This window comes from Brassica napus, chromosome C7 (assembly GCF_020379485.1).
Source record: "Brassica napus cultivar Da-Ae chromosome C7, Da-Ae, whole genome shotgun sequence".
In the NCBI taxonomy this organism is placed as follows: Eukaryota; Viridiplantae; Streptophyta; class Magnoliopsida; order Brassicales; family Brassicaceae; genus Brassica; species Brassica napus.
The window spans coordinates 51,913,275-51,933,841 of NC_063450.1; the positions used below are offsets into that span (position 1 = coordinate 51,913,275).

At 38.8% G+C, this 20,567-nt stretch overlaps 4 protein-coding genes across 4 annotated transcripts; 2 read left to right on the forward strand and 2 right to left on the reverse strand.

Moving 5' to 3' along the window:
- Positions 1 to 2,068: 2,068 nt before the first annotated feature.
- On the reverse strand, positions 2,069 to 3,578 carry LOC106411288 (probable xyloglucan endotransglucosylase/hydrolase protein 18). Its single transcript, XM_013852024.3, has 3 exons — positions 3,089 to 3,578; positions 2,801 to 2,994; positions 2,069 to 2,596 (listed from the first exon to the last, which is right to left on the reverse strand). Exons 1-3 carry the CDS (start codon positions 3,368 to 3,370, stop codon positions 2,224 to 2,226), a joined length of 849 nt encoding a protein of 282 aa, XP_013707478.1. The 5' UTR covers positions 3,371 to 3,578; the 3' UTR covers positions 2,069 to 2,223.
- Positions 3,579 to 5,595: 2,017 nt separating this feature from the next.
- Positions 5,596 to 6,977, reverse strand: LOC106408546 (probable xyloglucan endotransglucosylase/hydrolase protein 17). The gene is made up of 3 exons (XM_022706386.2): positions 6,641 to 6,977; positions 6,362 to 6,555; positions 5,596 to 6,118 (listed from the first exon to the last, which is right to left on the reverse strand). The coding sequence occupies exons 1-3, from the start codon at positions 6,926 to 6,928 to the stop codon at positions 5,746 to 5,748; spliced, it is 855 nt and encodes a 284-aa protein (XP_022562107.2). The 5' UTR covers positions 6,929 to 6,977; the 3' UTR covers positions 5,596 to 5,745.
- A 3,844-nt stretch (positions 6,978 to 10,821) lies between these two features.
- Positions 10,822 to 14,047, forward strand: LOC106411010 (FGGY carbohydrate kinase domain-containing protein). Its single transcript, XM_013851680.3, has 15 exons — positions 10,822 to 11,073; positions 11,252 to 11,331; positions 11,393 to 11,510; positions 11,582 to 11,760; positions 11,829 to 11,911; positions 11,985 to 12,172; positions 12,249 to 12,310; positions 12,401 to 12,509; positions 12,577 to 12,696; positions 12,778 to 12,897; positions 12,976 to 13,099; positions 13,162 to 13,318; positions 13,400 to 13,472; positions 13,553 to 13,680; positions 13,774 to 14,047. Exons 1-15 carry the CDS (start codon positions 10,992 to 10,994, stop codon positions 13,894 to 13,896), a joined length of 1,746 nt encoding a protein of 581 aa, XP_013707134.1. The 5' UTR covers positions 10,822 to 10,991; the 3' UTR covers positions 13,897 to 14,047.
- A 202-nt stretch (positions 14,048 to 14,249) lies between these two features.
- Positions 14,250 to 15,507, forward strand: LOC106409984 (pathogenesis-related protein PR-1). Its single transcript, XM_013850509.3, has one exon. The coding sequence runs from the start codon at positions 14,609 to 14,611 to the stop codon at positions 15,107 to 15,109; it is 501 nt and encodes a 166-aa protein (XP_013705963.1). The 5' UTR covers positions 14,250 to 14,608; the 3' UTR covers positions 15,110 to 15,507.
- The last annotated feature ends 5,060 nt before the right edge of the window (positions 15,508 to 20,567 follow it).

The window sequence follows — 20,567 nt, forward strand, 5'->3', positions numbered from 1 at the left end:
ATCTCAATGGATAAGCGTAATTAGTAATCGTCATCAATTATTTTGGTTTGTAGGTCTCTAAATGTCATTTTCATACTTGGTTATGGCCAGTAATGATATACTAATAATGTTACAATGGTCACTTTTCTAAACTCTAATCCGCAATATTGTTATTATCCACTTGTTTTAACAATTTCACTAGATGATGCCAAAAAAAATTCACTAGATAATCATCAACAAGTTCAAACTTATCAATATCTATATATATATATGAAAGTTGATTATTACAATACTTGAATCGCATGAAAAAATCTGTATACAAACTCATATAACTAATCATATAAAAGTAAAGAAACGAAAAAGTAAATCGTTGGGAAAATCATATTAGCAACTAATTATTGTTCATAGTTTGAGAGATTTGTTTTTGCCATTAGTTGGATCAACAAGATCCGACCCATAGCTAACCACTTAGTGAAGTTGAATTCAGGTGAGGAAAATCGCAGAAATATACATTTAATCTCTTGACTTGACTGAAGATACTTCTTTTGAAAGGTTATAATCCCCACTAAGAAAATGTTTATTAACTAAAATATATCAAGATAAAACGATATAAATAACGCTAATTCAACCGTGAGGGTGTGTAGTGTAGGCGAAGATGAGGGTTTCCGTGAAGTGTCTATGTGCACACAGAGACTGCAACGCATGTCTTCCCCATTCATAGGACACAGTGTACGGCTAGATCAAACATACACAACGCATCAATCCATAACATCACTTCAAAGCGTTTAATTATTTTATGGTGCCTTTTTTTAGGTGCACAAATATGGGTTTAGGACTGTGTAGCCAATACCACAATATGGGTTTAGGACTGTGTAGCCTCATTGGTTGGTGCCATTCGTCCTCATCATCTAGCCAATACCACAATTACGGATGCTGTGGTGTCTTATATATATGATATCCTCTTAAGTCTTGCAAGAGATAGTACCTTTATTTGTACATTATTTACTCACCTCTTTTGTAGATCAGATCATGTGTGTGTAGAGTCTATTGGCTATCTAATATACATCTTACTTCATTAAATTTTAGTATACATTTTCATATAGAAGTTGGCCTGGGCATTTCGGGTATCGGTTCGGTTCGATTCGAATATTTTGGGTTTCGGGTAGTTTGGATAGGGGCTAGAGGATCCATTTAGTACTTGACCTATTTTCGGTTCGGTTCGGTTCGGTTCGGATAGTTTCGGGTTCGGTTCGGTTCGGATAGTAAATGTAGGAGCCGGAAAATATCCGGAAAAAGTTCGGTTCTCATTTGGATCCGGTTCGGGTTCGGATAGTTCGGGTAGTTCGGATAATTTGGATAAAATATCGGTTATTTAGGGTAAAATATCAAATAATTAGGATGATTTAGATAAAAAGTTTGGACATTTCAGATTATTTTGGATATTTCGAATAAAACTATCCGGATAGTTTCAGATACTTTCGGGTAGTTTGGATACTTTATAATAATTTAGTTATCCTCAACTATTTTCAGATAATTTTAATAGAATTTTAAATTAAAAATATATATTTAGTGATGTTATATGTATATGTAATTAATATTTTTATATATTCGGGTACCCATTCGGTTCTCGGTTCGGTTCCGGTTCGGTTCCGGTTCGGTTCGGTTATTTCAGATATAAAAATATAGGAACCGTTCGGTATTTGAGGATATTGGTCCGGTTTCGGTTTCGGGTATTTCGGTTCTGTTCCGGTTCGGTTCTTCGGTTCCAGTTATTTTGCCCAGGCCTGATAAATAAAATCGCACCAGTCCATAGGCCCAGTTTGCTAAGATAGCCCACATTGGTTCTGCCGTTCTGGAAACCTTCGTACCTTCATGTACTCCTGAAGCGCGACAATACTCTTATGTTCTAAATTGTTGTCACTTGTTTTTGTTTGAGCCTTAGAGGTTGTATCCTCTTAACTAGTTTCATATTTAATATATCTTGCATCAATGTAATATAACTAGTTATTGAACCTCTCTCATGTTTAAGAACTATACAACTCTAGTGAAATCAATTAAGTCTCATCAAGTTTTAGTAACCGAACTCTTGTTTCCATAATTTATTACTTGTTATTATTTAAACAAAAAAATCTTATACAAACACCACGTACACATAATATGAGCAACAAATGAATAAAAGCAATAGATAAAACTCATTCGAATTACAAAGGCAATGCCAAGTAACTTATTTCAAGAATCAATAATTTAAGTGCACACGGCAGGAACACCTTTAGGAAACCTTCTTTTATCGGTGCAATAGTTGTAGACCATGTACTTACTCTGTGCCCATTTCATTTTTTTCTGGCCTTCCAGGTCAACCTTTTGAGTGAACCATGGCGAATTCGCGGGGCAAAATGATTTTCCATTAGCCCATACACATCCTTCCACATTGTAGTTTCTGTAAAAGGCAGTGAAAGGAGCTTTTGACCAATCTGTTTTCTCCAATCCTCCCCTCGTGGCCCAATGCTCTGCTTCCCAAAGACTCGCGTACAGCCTCATTGGTTGGTTCTTTGGGAATGGAACTCCCATTGACTCGGAGTTCTTAAACTCTCTAATAGGAATGCCATCAACTGTAAAACTGAAAGAAAGACAACACAATATACCTATTAGGAATCATATATAAAAAATGTAATAAGACCTAGAATAACATCTAAGAGACATGTTACAATTTACTAATTTTCCATTGGTCTGAATTGGAAGTTAACGGTTGGAACATTAACAAAAGTATAAGTTCATTTATATATATCCTAAAACATATAAGATTAATGCATGATGTACTTACATAATCCTTTGGGGATTCCATGTGATGCAGTAAGTGTGAAAGTTCTTTGTTGGGTCGAACCATAGATGAAACTGCTGTTCTTTGTCTCCAGAGCCTCGTGTGTAAACATTAGTATGGAGAGTATACGGATGGCCACTTATGTTTCCCAAGAACTCGAAATCGATCTCATCCCATGTAGTTCCCGGTGATTTAAGCTACACAAAGTCATCATAAAACACACAATAAATAAATGTGTTCAAGCGTATATCAAAAGATGACAAGAATGGTCAGAAACAATATGTTACTTACATAGAATGTTGTGACTGTTCCAGCAGAGTTACCAGGGACAAGTTTCATTTGAACCTCAGCTTTACCATAGAGAAACTCCTGATGGGACTGAAAACCCGAACCAGAGGATTTGTCAAGCGAGAGAGAGAGAAGCTTTCCATCTCTGTCACGAACCTTTCCACGGCCATCACCCCAATGTATCTGAACATCTTTATGGAAGTTACCAGCATACACAGCAACAGACTCTGCTGCAAATAGAAAGAGAACCAAGAACGTGAATCTTGTACCACAAGAAAGCTTCATTTTCTAATAGATTTCTCGTGGGGACTTGATATCTCAGTTGTGTTTGTTTATGGAAATTGAGTTAAGTGACTTGAGTTTATATAGCTGCTGGAAAATGGGAAAGGAAAAAGAGACGGAAGTTTCATAGGTTTGATTATTGATCGTGTATGTGCTGTATTCTTGTTGGCTCATTCGGCCTCTTGTTGGTTGTTACATAATAATCCAATAGAATATAATTTGCATGACTCGTTTATTGTTACAAAACAGAGAAAAAATAATGTATGTGGACAATTTGCATATCGGATGCTGGTCCCGCGTTTCGAAAGTAATGGGGCCATTTTGTCAACACGGCTTCGACTTTTGACATGAGCGTAAACCCTCCCCGCCGCATAGAGGGTCCAAATATATAAATATCTGCATTTTAATAATATCTAGTTTTATATTCTTTCCACTATGAAAGAGAAAGATTTTTATTTGGTTAATTTTTTTTCTCTTTCATCAAAACGAGAAGAAGAAGAAAAACTCCATAGCCACCGATCTCCCTCCGTGGTTGGTCGTGCTTCTCACCGCCGCTACGTGAGGGAGGATCTGCTCCTCCTCTCTAGTTTGAGCTAAATCTTGTTTAATTTTGTCTTGGTTTTTTTTTTTTTGAAGTTCTTTTGTGAATCGGATCGTTTAAGTCTCCGGCGACGCCTTCTTCCTCAGTGGTCGTCCGGCTCCGTCTCCGGAAAGCGGTGGCTCTTTTAGCATCGGCTTTGCCGGCTTTTGTCTCCGGGAGGAGATGGCTTCTCTAGCATCTCGATCGCCGGCTTTGTATCTCCGGGAAGAGATAGCTTCTCTAGCATCTCGATCGCCGGCTTTGTATCTCCGGGAAGGGATGGCTTATTTAGCATCTCGATCGCCGGCTTTTCTCAGGTAGATCTACGATCAAGAGCGCTTCAATTGTTCTTCTTGCCTCTCTTTCTAAGTCTCAAAGGACTTTCTCTTCCACTCGGTTGTATGTGGCGCTTGAAAGTTTCTAGAATGATTTCGAACGATTGTAGGCGGTTGTTAGCTTTGTCAGTTTCGTAGATCCTTCAGTGTGTTGGTTCATTGGCTCGAGCTTTAAGTATTTTGTTCAGGTGGAACAGAGAGTATCCGGTTAGTCTATGCCGTCGACGTTGTCCATAGAATCGTCGTGATAGCTCCGGAGGTTTCGATTACGACATGGGTTGACGGTTCCGTGTTGGTAATGGTATCTTTTGTGGGTTTTAGGCCCAAATTTGGTTTTACAAGTGATCGGTTTGTCTTTGTGGCTTTTATTTATGTTTGATGAAGTCTCGGATTTGGTTCTATTGTGCGCTTTCGACCCCTTAATAAAATTCTAGACGACAAAAAAAAAATATTATTTCCACTACTTTCAATCATTTGTCTTATTCACATTATAATTTCATCGTGATTACGAAAACATGGTACTGTATATTCCACAGCTAAACCGTTGCATAATATATTTTGATCCAGATGATATGATATTTCAATCTCTTAATGAACCACTAGCCAAACTAAACAACAAGAAAATATGTTCGGGTAAATAAAATAACATTGGACGATTTGCCGGTAACGTTACGTGTAATATAATTTAATTAACTGAATATTTATAAGTTTATAACATAAGCTTGGAAGACGAGTAAGTTAGGATATTAATTTGAGAATTAGTTTGACAAAGTAGTCCCTAGGAAACTTGGACTACCATACCAAACAATTAACTAATTCATGAGATTAATAAACCAACGGTGATCCATTTTCAAGATCTTGGCCCTTTCCTAACAATATTCATGTACATCATTGTAGCCTGGCCAATATAAAAATATGAAAGCTCATGACCCGTTTTTGACGTTGAGTATATAAATCCATCACCTTTCCCACACGTTAAGACTTAAGAGGCACATGATTGATGATTTCTTGCTATATTGTTTTTGTTTCTACTCCATTTTGCGTAAACGAATCTCATACTAAATTTATCTCATGAAATAAGTGTCGATAGAAATGAAATCACATTGGACCACATGTTACATCTAGAATTATTTTCTCAAAGGAAGCAAACATGTAGGTTGAAACTTGGACAGTCTCGCCGGTCCTCCATCTAGAAAACTTGTTGTTATTTATTAATGTGCTTCCCAAGAAGTATAAAATTTCTGGTGCTCTCAATAATTTATGAATTTCACAAATCAAGTGGAGCCAATTAATTTAAGCAACGAGAACTCTTGTTTCATATAAATTATTATTCATTATTATTATGAAAATCTTGCTCATACACCACAAACACACATACGAGCAACGAATGAATCAAACAAAATAAATAAAACTCATTTGAGTTACAAAGACAACGCCAAGTAACTTATTCATGAATCAATAGTTTAAGTGCACACTGCAGGAACACCTTTGGGAAACCTCTTTTTGTCGGTGCAATAGTTGTAGACCATGTAGTTACGCTGTGCCCATTTCACTCTGTTCATGCCTCTTTGGTCGAGTTTCTGAGTGTACCATGGGGAGTTAGCAGCGCAAGATGATTTACCATTAGCCCAAACACATCCTTCCACATTGTAGTTTCTGTAGAAAGCAGTAAAAGGAGCTTTTGACCAATCTGTCTTCTCTAATCCTCCTCTTGTAGCCCAATGCTCAGCTTCCCAAAGGCTAGCGTAGAGTCTCATTGGTTGGATCTTTGGGAAAGGGATTCCGATCGACTCGGAGTTCTTGAACTCTCTAATGGGAACGTTATCAACTGTAAAACTGAAAAAAGGAATAAAACAGTAAAAATCTTGATTCATGAACACATAGTCTCAAAGCATATGAGGTTGTATAATATGTATATGATAAAACAGTGTTTCACCGATTTATAACATTTGTCTTAATTTTTGTAAATTCAAAAATGTGCGTCTTTCAGATTCTTTTAGTCTTTTATATAGTTTTTTCAGGTTTTTATATCGATTTGGAACATAATCTTTTATACAAGGGGTCAAAAGATGTGCTTACATAATCCTTTCGGGGTTCCATGTGATGCAGTACGTGTGAAATTCACGGGTTGGGTCAAACCATAAATGAAACTGTTGTTCTTTGTCTCCTGACCCCTTTGTGTAAACATTAGTGTGAAGAGTATACGGATGACCACTAATGTTTCCCAAGAACTCAAAGTCAATCTCATCCCACGTAGTACCTGGTGATTTAAGCTACACAAAACACCAACACACTCGGTAACTATATCTATTCAAGCATATAACGAGAATGGTTAGAAACAATATATATGTTACTTACATAGAAAGTTGTGACTGTTCCAGCAGAGTTACCAGGGACAAGTTTCATTTGAACCTCGGCTTTGCCATAGAGAAACTCATCATTCGATTGGAAACCGGATCCAGAGGACTTGTCAAGGGAAAGAGAGAGAAGCTTTCCTTCATTGTCGTGAATCTTTCCACGGCCATCACCCCAGTGTATCTTCACATCTTTGTGGAAGCTACCGGTACCGGCATAGACGCACACTGATTGTACCGCAAAGAGAAAGAGAACCAAGAACGCAAACCTTGTACCACAAGAAGACTTCATTTTAGTTTGTAGATCTCAGATGTTTATTGTTGATGGAAAATGAGGTAAGTGACGTTGGTTTATATAGAAAATGAAACGGAAAGAGAGAGAGAGATGGACGTTTCATGGGGTTGATCACTAGTGGGTGGGTGCATGTGCTTTTTGGTCTCGTTGGGTCACAGCTTTATAATATTAAATGAATTATTTGATTCTTTTTTGTCGGCAAAGCTAATCAAATTAGAATATTAATTTTGTTATTTCTTTAACTTTACAAACCGAAATGATCTTTGGACATATGTATCAGACTGACTGGTCCCAATGTTTTGGGTACGTCAACACGTCTTCGACTTTCGAGCACCGCCCACAGAGATATTCGTCCGTGTTTTCTGTTTGTAATTTTAAACCGAGCCCACGTAGACCGTAACAGCAAGACAATATACATTGAAAAGTGAAACAAAGAACGTGATTTGGGGGAAAGAGGAATGTGAGATGGACCAAACCAGAATTTCAGACCTCATCCATGGTTACTGCTTGGATCGGATTAAATATGTTCGCAAAATGGAACTGAAACTAATTCTTCATGAGAAAACTCATCAATATAGTTAAGGTTTTGTTGCCTCAAGATGGATTACATATAGTCTCTACAGTCATAGAACTATACATTCCACCGTGACTTTGATGATTTTGTACCTCATTTGGTTTCTCAAATCCATCATATCTAATAACATATACATTAATTAACACAATTATAACTTCTATCTTGTAATATTTTTGTGGGTAAAAATGTTAAGCTTATCTAATTTTAGATATTTATAAAACATATAATGACAGACTAGTAGTAGAAAACACAAACAGCAATTGAACATTAAATGATTGGAACATTTGATACCCCAACCCGTGAATCTTTGAAAACACGTGAAAATTTCTAAGTAAAAGATCGAGTCAAATTTTATCGGATGAACATGAGAAATACTATAACTTTATAAATGAAATCCGATACTATGTATTAAAAATTATGTAGTTTACAATAAAATATCTTTTACAGAACCTCTCAACATTACCCACGTTTAAAACACCCTTGCCGATGATCTTTATAGCCTCGCGCTCATGTCTACATAATCAACCTTACCTGCATCGCAAAAGGAGGCATGAGCATACAAAAATACTCAGTGAGGACTCTCAATACCGCCCACTATAGCCCAATACTCAAACACTCAATCAATACTAACACTCCAGCATCCGGTTCTATTATTCATTTACTTAACTAGTTCCATTACTTTAACATTTCTTAACCTTTCGATCCGAAGGTCCATAATCCTGCGGCCGAAGCCAAACCTGCGGCCGAAGCCAAACATGCGGCCGTAGCCAACCTGTGACCCGTCGGTCCATTACATTCCCTTAACCTTTTCCTTAACCTTTTCCTTATATTACATTTCAATTATTCTTTCCTTAAATGCATTATAATTTCCTGACCTAGGTTTTCAAGATCAAACATTCATTTCTCACATAAACATCCTAACATAACTCGATAATCCATCGCATGCATTTCTCAAGAACACGATGAACGAACTTTCCTTAATCAATTCCTATCATACATTTCTTAAGAAAATGAAGAACGAACTTTCCTTAAACGAATTTTATCAAACATTTTCCTATGACCACGATGAACAAACTTTCCATAAACAAATTCTATCCAAGCATACACACGTTCTTACTGAATCAAACTAGACAAAATAATTCTTATTGGACTGCCACGAATCACGTCCTCACCTGGATTGATCTTAAAAGACCGAAGACTCTGAACCTAGTTGTGTTTTCCAGCGAAGAATCCTGCGATCCTCCTTTCTCGATCCTCACCGCCTAAACTCTCTCTTTAAGACTGCGTTCTTTCTCTAGACTCCCTAAGACTTGCTTTTTGAGTTGTGTCTAGAATGAGAGTTGGAGGTCCCTTTTTATATTGCTCTTGGACTTGCTAACCAAGCCGAAAATTTATTGTTGTTTTCCTTATTTGGCTTGGTCAAACTTTGCCATCAATACTCGAAGAATCTATGCGCTTATTTCCTTATATGAATCTCGATATCCCGATCTTTCTCCCGTAAAATTCTCCCAAAGATGACCAGTCAAACTTTCCTTAGTTGGAACTCGCATTGTCCAGTAGTCGAACATTCATTAATTAGCCATGCAGTCTCGACCTTTCCTTACGTACGCTCTGATCATTTCATGATCGTTCTACAGTCACTCAGCCCATTTCAATTTCGTTCCATAAGCTCACTAATGATCCGAAACTTGTCAAAGTACAACTTATTCTTCCAACCTTCATGGATATAAGTGTTTCCACACTTAGAAAAATAGACTCCTTGATGAATCAAACCTCTCACGATTTATTTCCTTCAAATTTAAAAAATACTTCGGGAGCGGGTCGTTACCGGGGGGGGGGGGGGGGGGGGGGGCGTTTGAGGAGAAGGTAGATAAGAAGGCAGGACTAGGATCGACAGTACAATCGACAACAGGGTTTGCTCACAACAAGAAGACAGTGAGCAACGTATCTTCCCCTTTGATGGCGGAAGGACTCGCTCTAAGAGAAGCCCTGAAGCATTGCATAACTAATGGACTGGACTCCATCCGTATGGAGTCTGAACATGGAGTCTGAACATAACCCGACATGAGCCACTAACGGAGCTGCACGGTGTCCTGTCGGACATATCCAACCTGAGTTCCTCCCCATATTTGTCTGTCTCCTTTTCTTGGATTCCTAGGAACCAAAACCTTGTTGCTAATTCTCTAGCTAAAGGTGCTTTATGTATGGTTTAGGCTTTTATGGCCCTCGCCTAACAGTTTCAATGAAAGTTAATGCAAGTTGTGTTTAAAAAAAACAAATGATTGAAACGAAGACAAACACAATTCTCACATTAAAGAAGTTATAGAACGAGACGGGTTAGGAGCAATAGTGACTCTGAGAAGAAGCAGTAGAAGCATCTACTTCTAGCAGGAGCCGGTCCTAGAAATATGTGGGCTAGAAATCAAAAATAATTACTAGGCTTATTAGATTCGAACTCATGATTTCATCAAGCTAACAATGGTACAATTATCAAGTAGGATGAAGGGAGTTTTGACACAAAGGCGGCCAAATTATTACATAATATTTTGTGGCCGGCCCTGCTTCCAGCTATTATAAAGTAGGCTTGGCCCGCTTCTGTTGAAGTCCCCACAGGTGTTCCAGCTAACAATGGTACAATTATTAAGTAGGTTTGGCCCGCTTCTGTTCAAGGCCGGCTCTGCTTCCAGCTATTATAAAGCATAAATATATATATATTTTTTTAAGTTATCAACGGCTCAGATGGTTGAAGTAGCTTATGTTTCACTCTAAAATAGCAAATTTAAACCAACCAGAGACATCCATTATTTATTTTGTGCTTCGAATCCAAATTTTTTAAGAAGTTTTCAGAACCGGACCTAGAAAGAACCAAGCTACTCCAGAACTAGACGAAAAACCAAATAGTTGCCGCGATAAGCTATCGAAAGAAAGACCACCTTAAAACAATGAATACTACAGCTCCTATAGCTGACTGATAACCCAACGCTCCCGATTGACACTGAGATAAGTGCCATCTTCTAATAGTTCTTCACATCAAACAACATTCCTATCACTTCTGTCAATGAAGTAAACCGGATGACCAAGAACACGAGCGGAAGCAGCATGCAATTACCGGGAGATTATGTCTCGGCGGCACACTCTTAATCTTGCTTCACATGATAACAAACTCTATTCTCAATTTTGCTTGTGATCCCATACGTCTATAATTTCTTCACACTGCCATAACAAAGAAGGCTTCTTTACCTCCTCCAAAAATTCGACAAGGCTAACAAATAGTCCGAACATATTATCTTTTTTTTTTTTGGTCAGAAAATTATGATATTTGGATAGATCTAAAATTACGTGGCAGTTTTGCTGGTGACCTGGATTTTAAAAAAAAATACTGATAAAAAAACAAATTAAGAGAAGAAACAGAGTGGAACGAGTAATGTTATCAGATCAGATAAAGTAAGTCACAACCGTCCTCCGTGGCTCGCCGTCGCCGTTGAGATGACCACCGTTGAGTTAAATCCATTCCCATCTCGCTCCGTCTTCCTCGGTGTAGACGTCGGAACCGGAAGCGCCCGAGCCGGTTTACCCTTCTCCCCCTTTTAATCGTCAATTCTGAGAATCGTGTAGTTCGATCAAAATCCATAAAGATCGAACCTTTTTGTCTAATCCTTAAATGGGTTTTGTAATTCGACCTCGATTGTATCGGAACAAGTCACTAGAATCTGTTTAACGTTTTAAAGTTGTATTCTTTCTTATAGGTTTGTTTGATGAAAGTGGAAAGCTTCTAGGCTCTTCTAGTAGTCCTATACAGATTTGGAAAGATGGAGACTGTGTTGAGGTAAGACTTACTTTGTTTTCGAGCTGATGTTAAACTCTGATTAGTTGATGTTTTGGAACAGCAATCTTCAACGGATATATGGCACGCGGTTTGTGCAGCTGTGAGAGCTGCTTGCTCTCTTGCTAATGTTTCTGATGTTGAAGTCAAAGGGATAGGCTTTGCTGCAACCTGCTCTCTCGGTTTGCACTTTTGTAGCATCTGAGACTTAGGGGAGAAGGTTAACAAGTAACGTTTGTTATTGTCTTTGCAGTGGCGGTTGATGCTGAGGGGTCTCCTGTTACTGTGTCTTGGAGTGGTGATTCAAGAAGGAACATTATTGTTTGGATGGACCATAGAGCTGTGAAGCAGGCGGAGAGAATCAACTCGTTTAACTCGCCGGTGTTGCAGTACTGTGGCGGAGGTGTTTCTCCAGAGATGGAGCCACCAAAAGTAGGTGGAAGTTACTTTAACAACGTATTTTGTTTCAGCTTGTTTGAGTATAATCTCTGCTTTTGTAGTTGCTATGGGTGAAAGAGAATCTTCAGGAGTCTTGGTCAATGGTGTATAAGTGGATGGACTTGAGTGATTGGCTCTCCTACAGGTGCCTCCAGGACTAACCTTTTGGTCCTCTTGAATCTTTTCATTTTTCTGATTCCTTTTTGTTTCCCTCTTAGAGCTACTGGAGATGATACTCGTAGCTTGTGCACCACGGTATGCAAGTGGACGTATCTTGGCCATGCACATATGCAGCAGCAGATGACTGAGAAGGCTTCTCGTGATATGGAAGCGTGTGGGTGGGATGATGAGTTCTGGGAAGAGATTGGCTTAGGCGATCTTGTAGATGGGCACCATGCTAAGATCGGTATGCATAATTTTTTTTGTTGTTGGAAATGATCTAAGAGGAACTGTGAAACCTTTAGCTATCAATTGTTAACTAGGGAGAAGTGTGGCTTTTCCGGGACATCCACTTGGTAACGGTCTAACCGCAACAGCTGCTAAGGCAAGTACTAAACAACCACTTACATCTTTGGTTTTTATTTTCATTCAATTAAAAACTTATTAAAAAAAATTCTTTTGTTTTGATTCTTAGGAACTGGGTCTATTGGCTGGAACACCTGTGGGGACATCACTCATTGATGCTCATGCAGGTGGTGTTGGTGTCATGGAAAGTAAATCAGATTCAGACTCCTTGAAGAAAGGTACTCTTTTGCTATTTTAGTCTAGCGTAAAGTGGTGTACTAGTCTCTAAGAGTTGTTATGTTTCAGATTCGGATGTGGATACCTTATGCACTCGAATGGTTTTAGTATGTGGCACATCAACGTGCCATATGGCTGTTTCACGTGAAAAGCTGTTTATTCCCGGCGTGTGGGGGCCTTTCTGGTCAGGTACATTCTCGTTTAGTCTCTCTCTAATCCTTTCTTTCTAATTTTGATAGATGAAATCTCACTCTGGTTTATTCTCTGTAGCTATGGTTCCGGAGTATTGGCTTACGGAAGGAGGACAGAGTGCCACTGGGGCTTTACTTGATCACATAATCGAAAACCATGTTGCTTCTCCCCGTCTTGCAAATCAAGCTGCTTCCCAGAGTATCAAACCTTCCCACCTTTTTTCCCCTTCTCTTGAGAAAACATTTGGTTGAATGCTATTGTCTTGGTCTCTCGCAGAAGTTTCTGTGTTTGAACTTCTGAACAACATCTTAAAGTCGATGGCGCAAGAAGATACAAGTTCTCCATTTGTAGCTGCTCTTACCTCAGAGATGCATATCCTTCCTGACTTTCATGGAAACAGGTGAATGAAATAGAAAGCACTGCTCTGTCTCTTAACTTTATTGACTCAAAGGTGTGTTACAGGTCTCCCGTTGCAGACCCAAATTCAAAAGGAGTGGTATTTGGAATGACTCTTGACACATCAGAAAAGCAGCTAGCTCTTCTATACTTGGCCACAGTACAGGGGATTGCTTACGGCACACGTCACATTGTAGAGCATTGCAATGCTCATGGTCACAAAGTAAGTATTCTTCACACTCTGTTTCTGTAGGCATTCACTTCCATGGCCTCATAATTATCTTGTCTTTGCATTTGATATTAGATTGACACACTGCTTGCTTGTGGAGGCCTTTCAAAGAACCCACTGTTCATCCAAGAACATGCTGATATCGTTGGTATACAGTACTAACCACACCCTTTGTTATCACTTATTCCATAATCAAAATGGAATCTCATTGGATGGTGAATTTGGCAGGTTGTCCGATTATTCTACCACGAGAAAGCGAGTCTGTTCTTCTAGGAGCAGCCATTCTTGGAGCTGTTGCTGCCAAGAGCTATCCTAGTCTCCATGATGCTATGAAAGCTTTGAACGCAGCTGGACAAGTATATATGCTTATCTAACTTCATTGCTTTGTCAGTACTCAAATTCATGAGTTGATCATGTGGTTTATGGCGTCACTTGTGATGGCATTGCAGGTGGTTCATTCATCATCAGACCCTAAGGTTAAGAAGTATCACGATGCAAAATACCGCATCTTCCGTGACCTCTACGAACAGCAGTTATCTCATCGTTCCATCATCACCCAAGCTCTTTCCTAGTGTCCTGTCCTAATCAAACATAGTCTGTATACATTTCATCTTTCTTTGCTATTTTATACAATTTATAAAATTTGGTATTTGTACAATTCATCTACTCTTTTCTCTACATCTTACTAATCAATAATTAATAAAATATAGTATTAAGGTGAAATGCAACAAAAAAGGTATGACAGTTTATTTGTTTTAATCTTCTTAATTCTTTAGTAAGTTTTCAGAATTCCTAAATATTTTTTGGTAAACATAAATTATGGTATTTTATAGGAATCTTATACATGTTGCTGGCTGACTTAGTAAAAAAAAGGGAATAATTATCATCTATTTAAAATAATATTATACTATTAACGAAAGTTCTTTACTGTACTCCACAAAAAACTTCTTGCCTCCAAGACTTTTTGGGGGTGGCCGGTCTAATACATATTATATATATATATATATACCTACTATGCATAAAATAAAATAAAAGCATATATAAACTACTATAATACATGCTTAATTGTTCACAAAATCTAAGAGTTCAGAACAAAATTCAAATGTGGCTATCATAATCGAACATGTACACCACTAATCATAGAGTTGACACTTTCCTCCGTAAAACCTTATTATACTGTATAAAATAAATAAATATCACTAAAAACCATAAAACATTATTCTCTTCACGATTTGAAGCTTATATAAAACCAAGCAAACACCATTAGTTCAAGCTTCACCCGCGATGGCTCCTCCTAAACACATTAATGGTGTTTCGGTTGCAGTCGCGGCTCTCATTCTACTTGTAGCATGTTTTCATTGCGTTGATGCAAACTACCAACAACAATTCATGGCTCCACAAAACGCAGCAAGGGCTCGCTTAAGACTCAGACCGCTAATGTGGGACGCTAAACTAGCCCGTTACGCGCAATGGTGGGCCAACCAGAGACGCGGTGACTGCGCCTTGATCCATTCAAACGGTCCATACGGTGAGAATCTATTCTGGGGCTCAGGCAATAGATGGAGCCCGGCTCAAGCCGCCAATGGATGGTTGTCGGAAGCAAGGAGTTATAACTATTACTCTAACTCGTGTCGGGCCGAGATGTGTGGCCATTACACGCAGATTGTATGGAAGAGCACGCAGAGGATTGGTTGTGCTCATGTGATCTGTAATGGTGGAGGTGGCGTGTTATTGGCGTGCAGTTATGATCCACCGGGGAACTTTCTTGGTAGGAGACCTTATTGAGTATGATTTATTTGTATATCTTGAAAAACTCATACCAAAAGAGGTTGTTCTTGCGTTTTTAACTCTTATTCTTTTTGTATACAAATGATATTTTGGATTGGTTCAAGTTGGAAAAGCCCACAACGTTTGTTTTCCGACGTTTCTTATGTATTTTTCTGTGAGGGCCATTTGTTTTGGTTAATAAGACTAACGAAGAGATCCAAATCTCATCAAAATATTTTAACCTAACTCCGTAAACGAAAACAAGAAAAATTATCATAAGAATATTTGTTTTTTATATATATTTTCCTCTAACATCTTTTTTTATTAATCATAAAATATCTAATAAATTAAACTGAAGAAAGCACATATACCTATTATTATCTCATCTTTCTAAAGCCCACAATAGCAAATGGGTATATGGTTTTATAGACCAGTGGTGATAAAGAGGCTCTACACTTTCACAAATTCTCATAATTCGTATAGTTTATTATGTTATATTCTAATCCTATTATAATTGATCAAACTTAATACTTGCATAAATAATATTTTGAAATAACAATTTTACTACCCAGCTCTCCCGCAATATACACATTTACATGGATAATTCTATATACACATCTATCATGGATAAGATTGACAAATTGTAGTTTGGGATAAAAGTTCTTATGTTTATTGATGTCAAACGATGAGTATATATACTCACAAAGAAGTAAAACCAAAGCTAAAAGGATAAAGGAAAGCCTAAAGATAACACTTATCTAAAACAATAACAATTAGGAGATATAGAGTAATTATCTCCAATACCCCCCTCAAGTTGGAGCATGGATATTGTTAATGCCTAACTTGAGAAGAAATGCATCGAACTCATTGTGTCCTAATGCTTTGGTTAGAGTGTCGGCAAGCTGCTCTGTAATGGGAATGTAAGTCACTTTGATAACACCCTTGGCTATTTCGCGACGAACGAACGAACAAATGATACCCATATGTTTCGTTTGTTCATGAAGAATGGGATTAGCACTGAGATGAATCGCTGACTTGTTGTCACAGCATATTGTAACTGCATCGGTACGAGGGAGTCCCAGTTCACGAAGAAGTTCCTTCAGCCATATAACTTCTTTTGTGATGGAACGCAATGCTCGAAACTCTGCTTCAGTAGATGAAAGAGATACACCCTCTTGTTTCTTTGTTTTCCAAGTAATCGGTGATGTCCCAAACTGTATAATCCAACCAGTAAGTGAGCGTCGACTTGTAGGGCATGCCCCCCCAATCCGCATCACACCAGCCAGTTAAAGAAAACGCAGTGTTAGCCCGAAAGAGAACACCTTGACCCACTGTTCCTTTTAAGTAACGAACCACTTTCAAGCCAGCAAGCCAATGTTCCTCCTGTGGTGTATGCATAAATTGTGAAAGAATGTGTACCGCGTAGGCAAGGTCAGGACGAGTTGCAAGAAGATATATAAGTCGACCCGTAAGGCGACGATACTGCTCTGGATCTGCGAGCACCAAACCTGTAGCTTTCGCAAGCTTGTGGTTTTGATCCATCGGTGATCCAGCCGGTTTGCACCCAAGCAGCCCGCATTCTGTTATTATATCGTGTGTGTATTTGCGCTGAGACAAGTAAATTCCTGAATAGCTGCGAGTAACTTCCAGACCAAGAAAATATTTGAGAGCTCCAAGATCCTTCATATGAAAACAAGTTGATAGATATGTCTTGAAAGAATTGATCGCTTCTGGCAAGTCTCCTGATATGATAAGGTCGTCAACATAGACAAGTATCCGAAGTGTAACCTTGTTGCGGAAGAAGACAAATAAGGAGTGGTCCGAATGTGTCTGGGTGAAGCCATAGCTCAGTAGTACATCAACCAGTTTAGCAAACCAACAACGAGGAGCCTGTTTAAGGCCATATAATGATTTCCGCAAGCGACAGACACGAGTATCGTTAGGACGAGCAAACCCAAGAGGTATTTTGATGTATACTTCTTCTTGGAGATCTCCATGAAGAAACGCATTATGAACATCCATTTGATGGATTTCATGGTTTTTCTTTGCTGCGATATTGAGAAATAGACGAACCGTTGTCATTTTAGCCACCGGTGAGAATGTCGCAGTGTAATCAAGACCTTTTTTTTTATTATTTCCCAAAACAACCAGACGAGATTTATGTCGTTCTATCGTGCCATCAGCACGTAGCTTGATTGTATAGACCCACTTAGTACCGAGTGCCCTTTTTCCTTAGGGTAGTTCTTGAAGATCCCATGTGTGGTTTCTTTCAAGAGCATCCATCTCAGACTGCATAGAATTTCTCCACACTTCATCTTCCATGGCTTGACGGAAGTTCTTTGGCTCGATATTAATTGTCAAGGCCATAAGGAAGCTGAGATGTAATGTAGAAAAACGGTCATATGTTAAGTAGTCAGACAAAGGGTAGTTCGTACCTAAGGATGGCTGAGGAGCAGATGAAGGGAGAGAGGGAGTGAAGATAGGGATTGTTGTGACCGTGTTGATAACAAAGTCGCGGAGTCGAGTAGACGGTTGTCGAGTTCGTTGGCCTCGTCCCAGAGGTTCAGTACCAATATGATCAGTTTGATCATTATCAGTAGGGGCTATCGGTTCTGTTTCAACAATATTATGTTCTGTTGTCGAAATTGGAGGAAGACACTCTGTTTCGGAATCATCATCATGCGATACTATTTGCAATGCTGGTGATGTCTCAGTAGTCGGAGTAGTGATAGGTGAGTTGTCTTGATACGGGAAAGCATCCTCTATAAATTCCACATCTCGTGATATGAAAACAGTTTCTTGTTCGAGATCGAAGAGCTTCCAACCTTTAGTCCCCGCGGGATAACCCAGAAACACGCACCTCCTGCTCCTTGAAGCAAACTTATCTCCTTTCGTATTTTTGTTATGGGCGTATGCCAAACATCCTATCACCCGTAGATGAGATATGTCCGGAGGCTGACCATGAAGCTTTTCGTATGGTGTCTTGTTTTGAAGTATCGAGGACGGCGTTTGATTAACGAGATGTCCGGCTGCTAGAACACATTCTCCCCGCAGATCAATTGGTAAGTTGGCTTGGAAACGTAACGCACGAGCAATGTTGAGAATGTGTCGGTGTTTACGTTCTGCACGTCCGTTCTGTTGAGGCGTGTGCACGCATGAGGTTTCATGAAGAATCCCTTGATCTTTGAAGAATCGTGTTAAACACATAAACTCTGTTCCATTATCACTTCGTAGAGTCTTGATCTTTTTAGAAAATTGTCTTTCTATCAATGCTAGGAAGTCCTTGATTTGTTGTGAAACCATCGTTTTATCTGGGAGAAGATATAACCAAACAGCTCGAGAATGATCATCTATGATCGTGAGAAAGTAGCGAGAACCACATAATGATGTTATCTGATATGGCCCCCAAAGATCACAGTGTATTAAATCAAAAATCTCGTTTGCATTATGAAAACTGTCTGGAAAAGTAAGACGGGTTTGTTTAGCCATAAAACAAATATCACACGTTTTAAGAAGAAGATTATCCGCAGTAGAAGAACTCTGAATGTCTGGGATCATTCCAGTAACTCGTGAAGATGGATGTCCAAGACGCCAGTGCCATAACATTGATTTTTCAAGAACCGTTGTATGTACTGACGCCAATGACTCAATTCCTCGAAACCGGTACAATCCCTCTCCCTCTCTTTCACCCGCTTCAATCAGCATCCTCGAGGTACGGTCCTGCAAAATCATCAGTTTGTCAGTGACTTGTCCAACAAGGAAGTTATCAGTAACGAGTTGTCCAAACGATATCAAATTTGTATGAAATCCGGCCACATAAAACACATTCTGAATGTGTAGAGTCGGAGTCAGTTTAATGATGCCCTGTTTTGAAGCCATTGCTTCGGAGCCTGCCGGTAACAAGACAGGTATATGAGGAATATCTCGTGTATTCTCCATCACGTGTAGTTGGCCGGTCATGTGATGGGTCGCGCCTGTATCCAAGATCCAAACATTATCATCACTCTTACCCTTTAGATGATCATCTATCTTGCCATTGTTGATTAACTTCTGCACGATACTCCATTGGTCGTCTGTGATTCCACTTAGACCTTGGCGATCGGCATCTGTAATGGTCAGATTGGCTTGAAGTGTTGACTGGTTTGTCTTGGCTACCGTAGCTATATTGACCTTTGGTTGATTATTTCGATTCTGATTAGTTAAAGGGTTTTGTTTAGACGATGTATTGCGAGCTGAGTTTGTGTTCTTCTTGTTTCCTTCCCACCATTCTGGATATCCAATTACTGTAAAGCAACCTGATGCTTCATGACCTGTACGTCCGCATACCGTACATTGGCGAGATGGATCTTTGTTACCAGGACGAGAGATATCTTTTGTAAACGTTGTATTTGAGGAGTTAGAAGATCGAGTTTGTGACGCAAAACTCATGATAGACGTCTCCGGTGTTTTTGTTGACTGAATAATTTCATTATGGGAGATTGTTTGATACACTGTATCAAGATCCGGGAGCAAAGAGATCGCACATATCTGAGCCCGTATGACGCCGTGTGTTGCATCATCTAGTCCGGCCAAGAAATCATGAACTCTCAATGTTTATGTTTCTTTCTCTCTTGCTGTATTTAGATCGCATTCACACTTGCCACAGCTACATTGCTTCGAATTCATGCATTCGGCGATCCCATCCCATAGTTTTGTTAATCTCCCGAAGTATTCATCAACGCTTGATCCATCTTGTTTGCAGTTGGATAAAGCCGTCCGTAGTTGTTGTAAACGTGCTCCACTCTTGATAGAGAATCGTTTCTTAATTATTTCCCAGAGGTCTCTTGCGACTTCACGGGTTGAGATAGAAGATTTAATCTTTGGTTCGATGGTTTGTTTTATCCATCCTACGATGAGATGGTTGTTTGCTGTCCAATCTTCAAGGTGGGATGAATCGGCTGCCGGTTTAGGTAGACTGCCGTCAAGAAAGCCAAACTTCTTTCGAGAGCTAAGTGCCATGCGAAAGTTAATGGCCCATTCATCGTAGTTCAATCCATTGAGAAGCGGCTGTGAGATTATAGCTCCTGGATTGTCGTTGGATGAAAGATCATAAGGTGAGATGGTTTTGTATTTGATTTCGTTGGTTGGTGTAATCGACATCGTATATGATGTTGATTTTTAAGAATAGTCTCTGAATTTGATATGAAAAACAGAGAGTTTTTTTTTTTGTTTTTTTGGAAAGAATGAATTTGATATTTCGATTTGTGGAAGATCAATAAGAAAGTTTATGAATGTTTTTGAATGAAGAAAATTTGATTTTAATTTGTTTAGGCTCTGATACCATGACAAATTGTAGTTTGGGATAAAAGTTCTTATGTTTATTGATGTCAAACGATGAGTATATATACTCACAAAAAAAGTAAAACCAAAGCTAAAAGGATAAAGGAAAGCCTAAAGATAAGACTTATCTAAAACAATAACAATTAGGAGATACAGA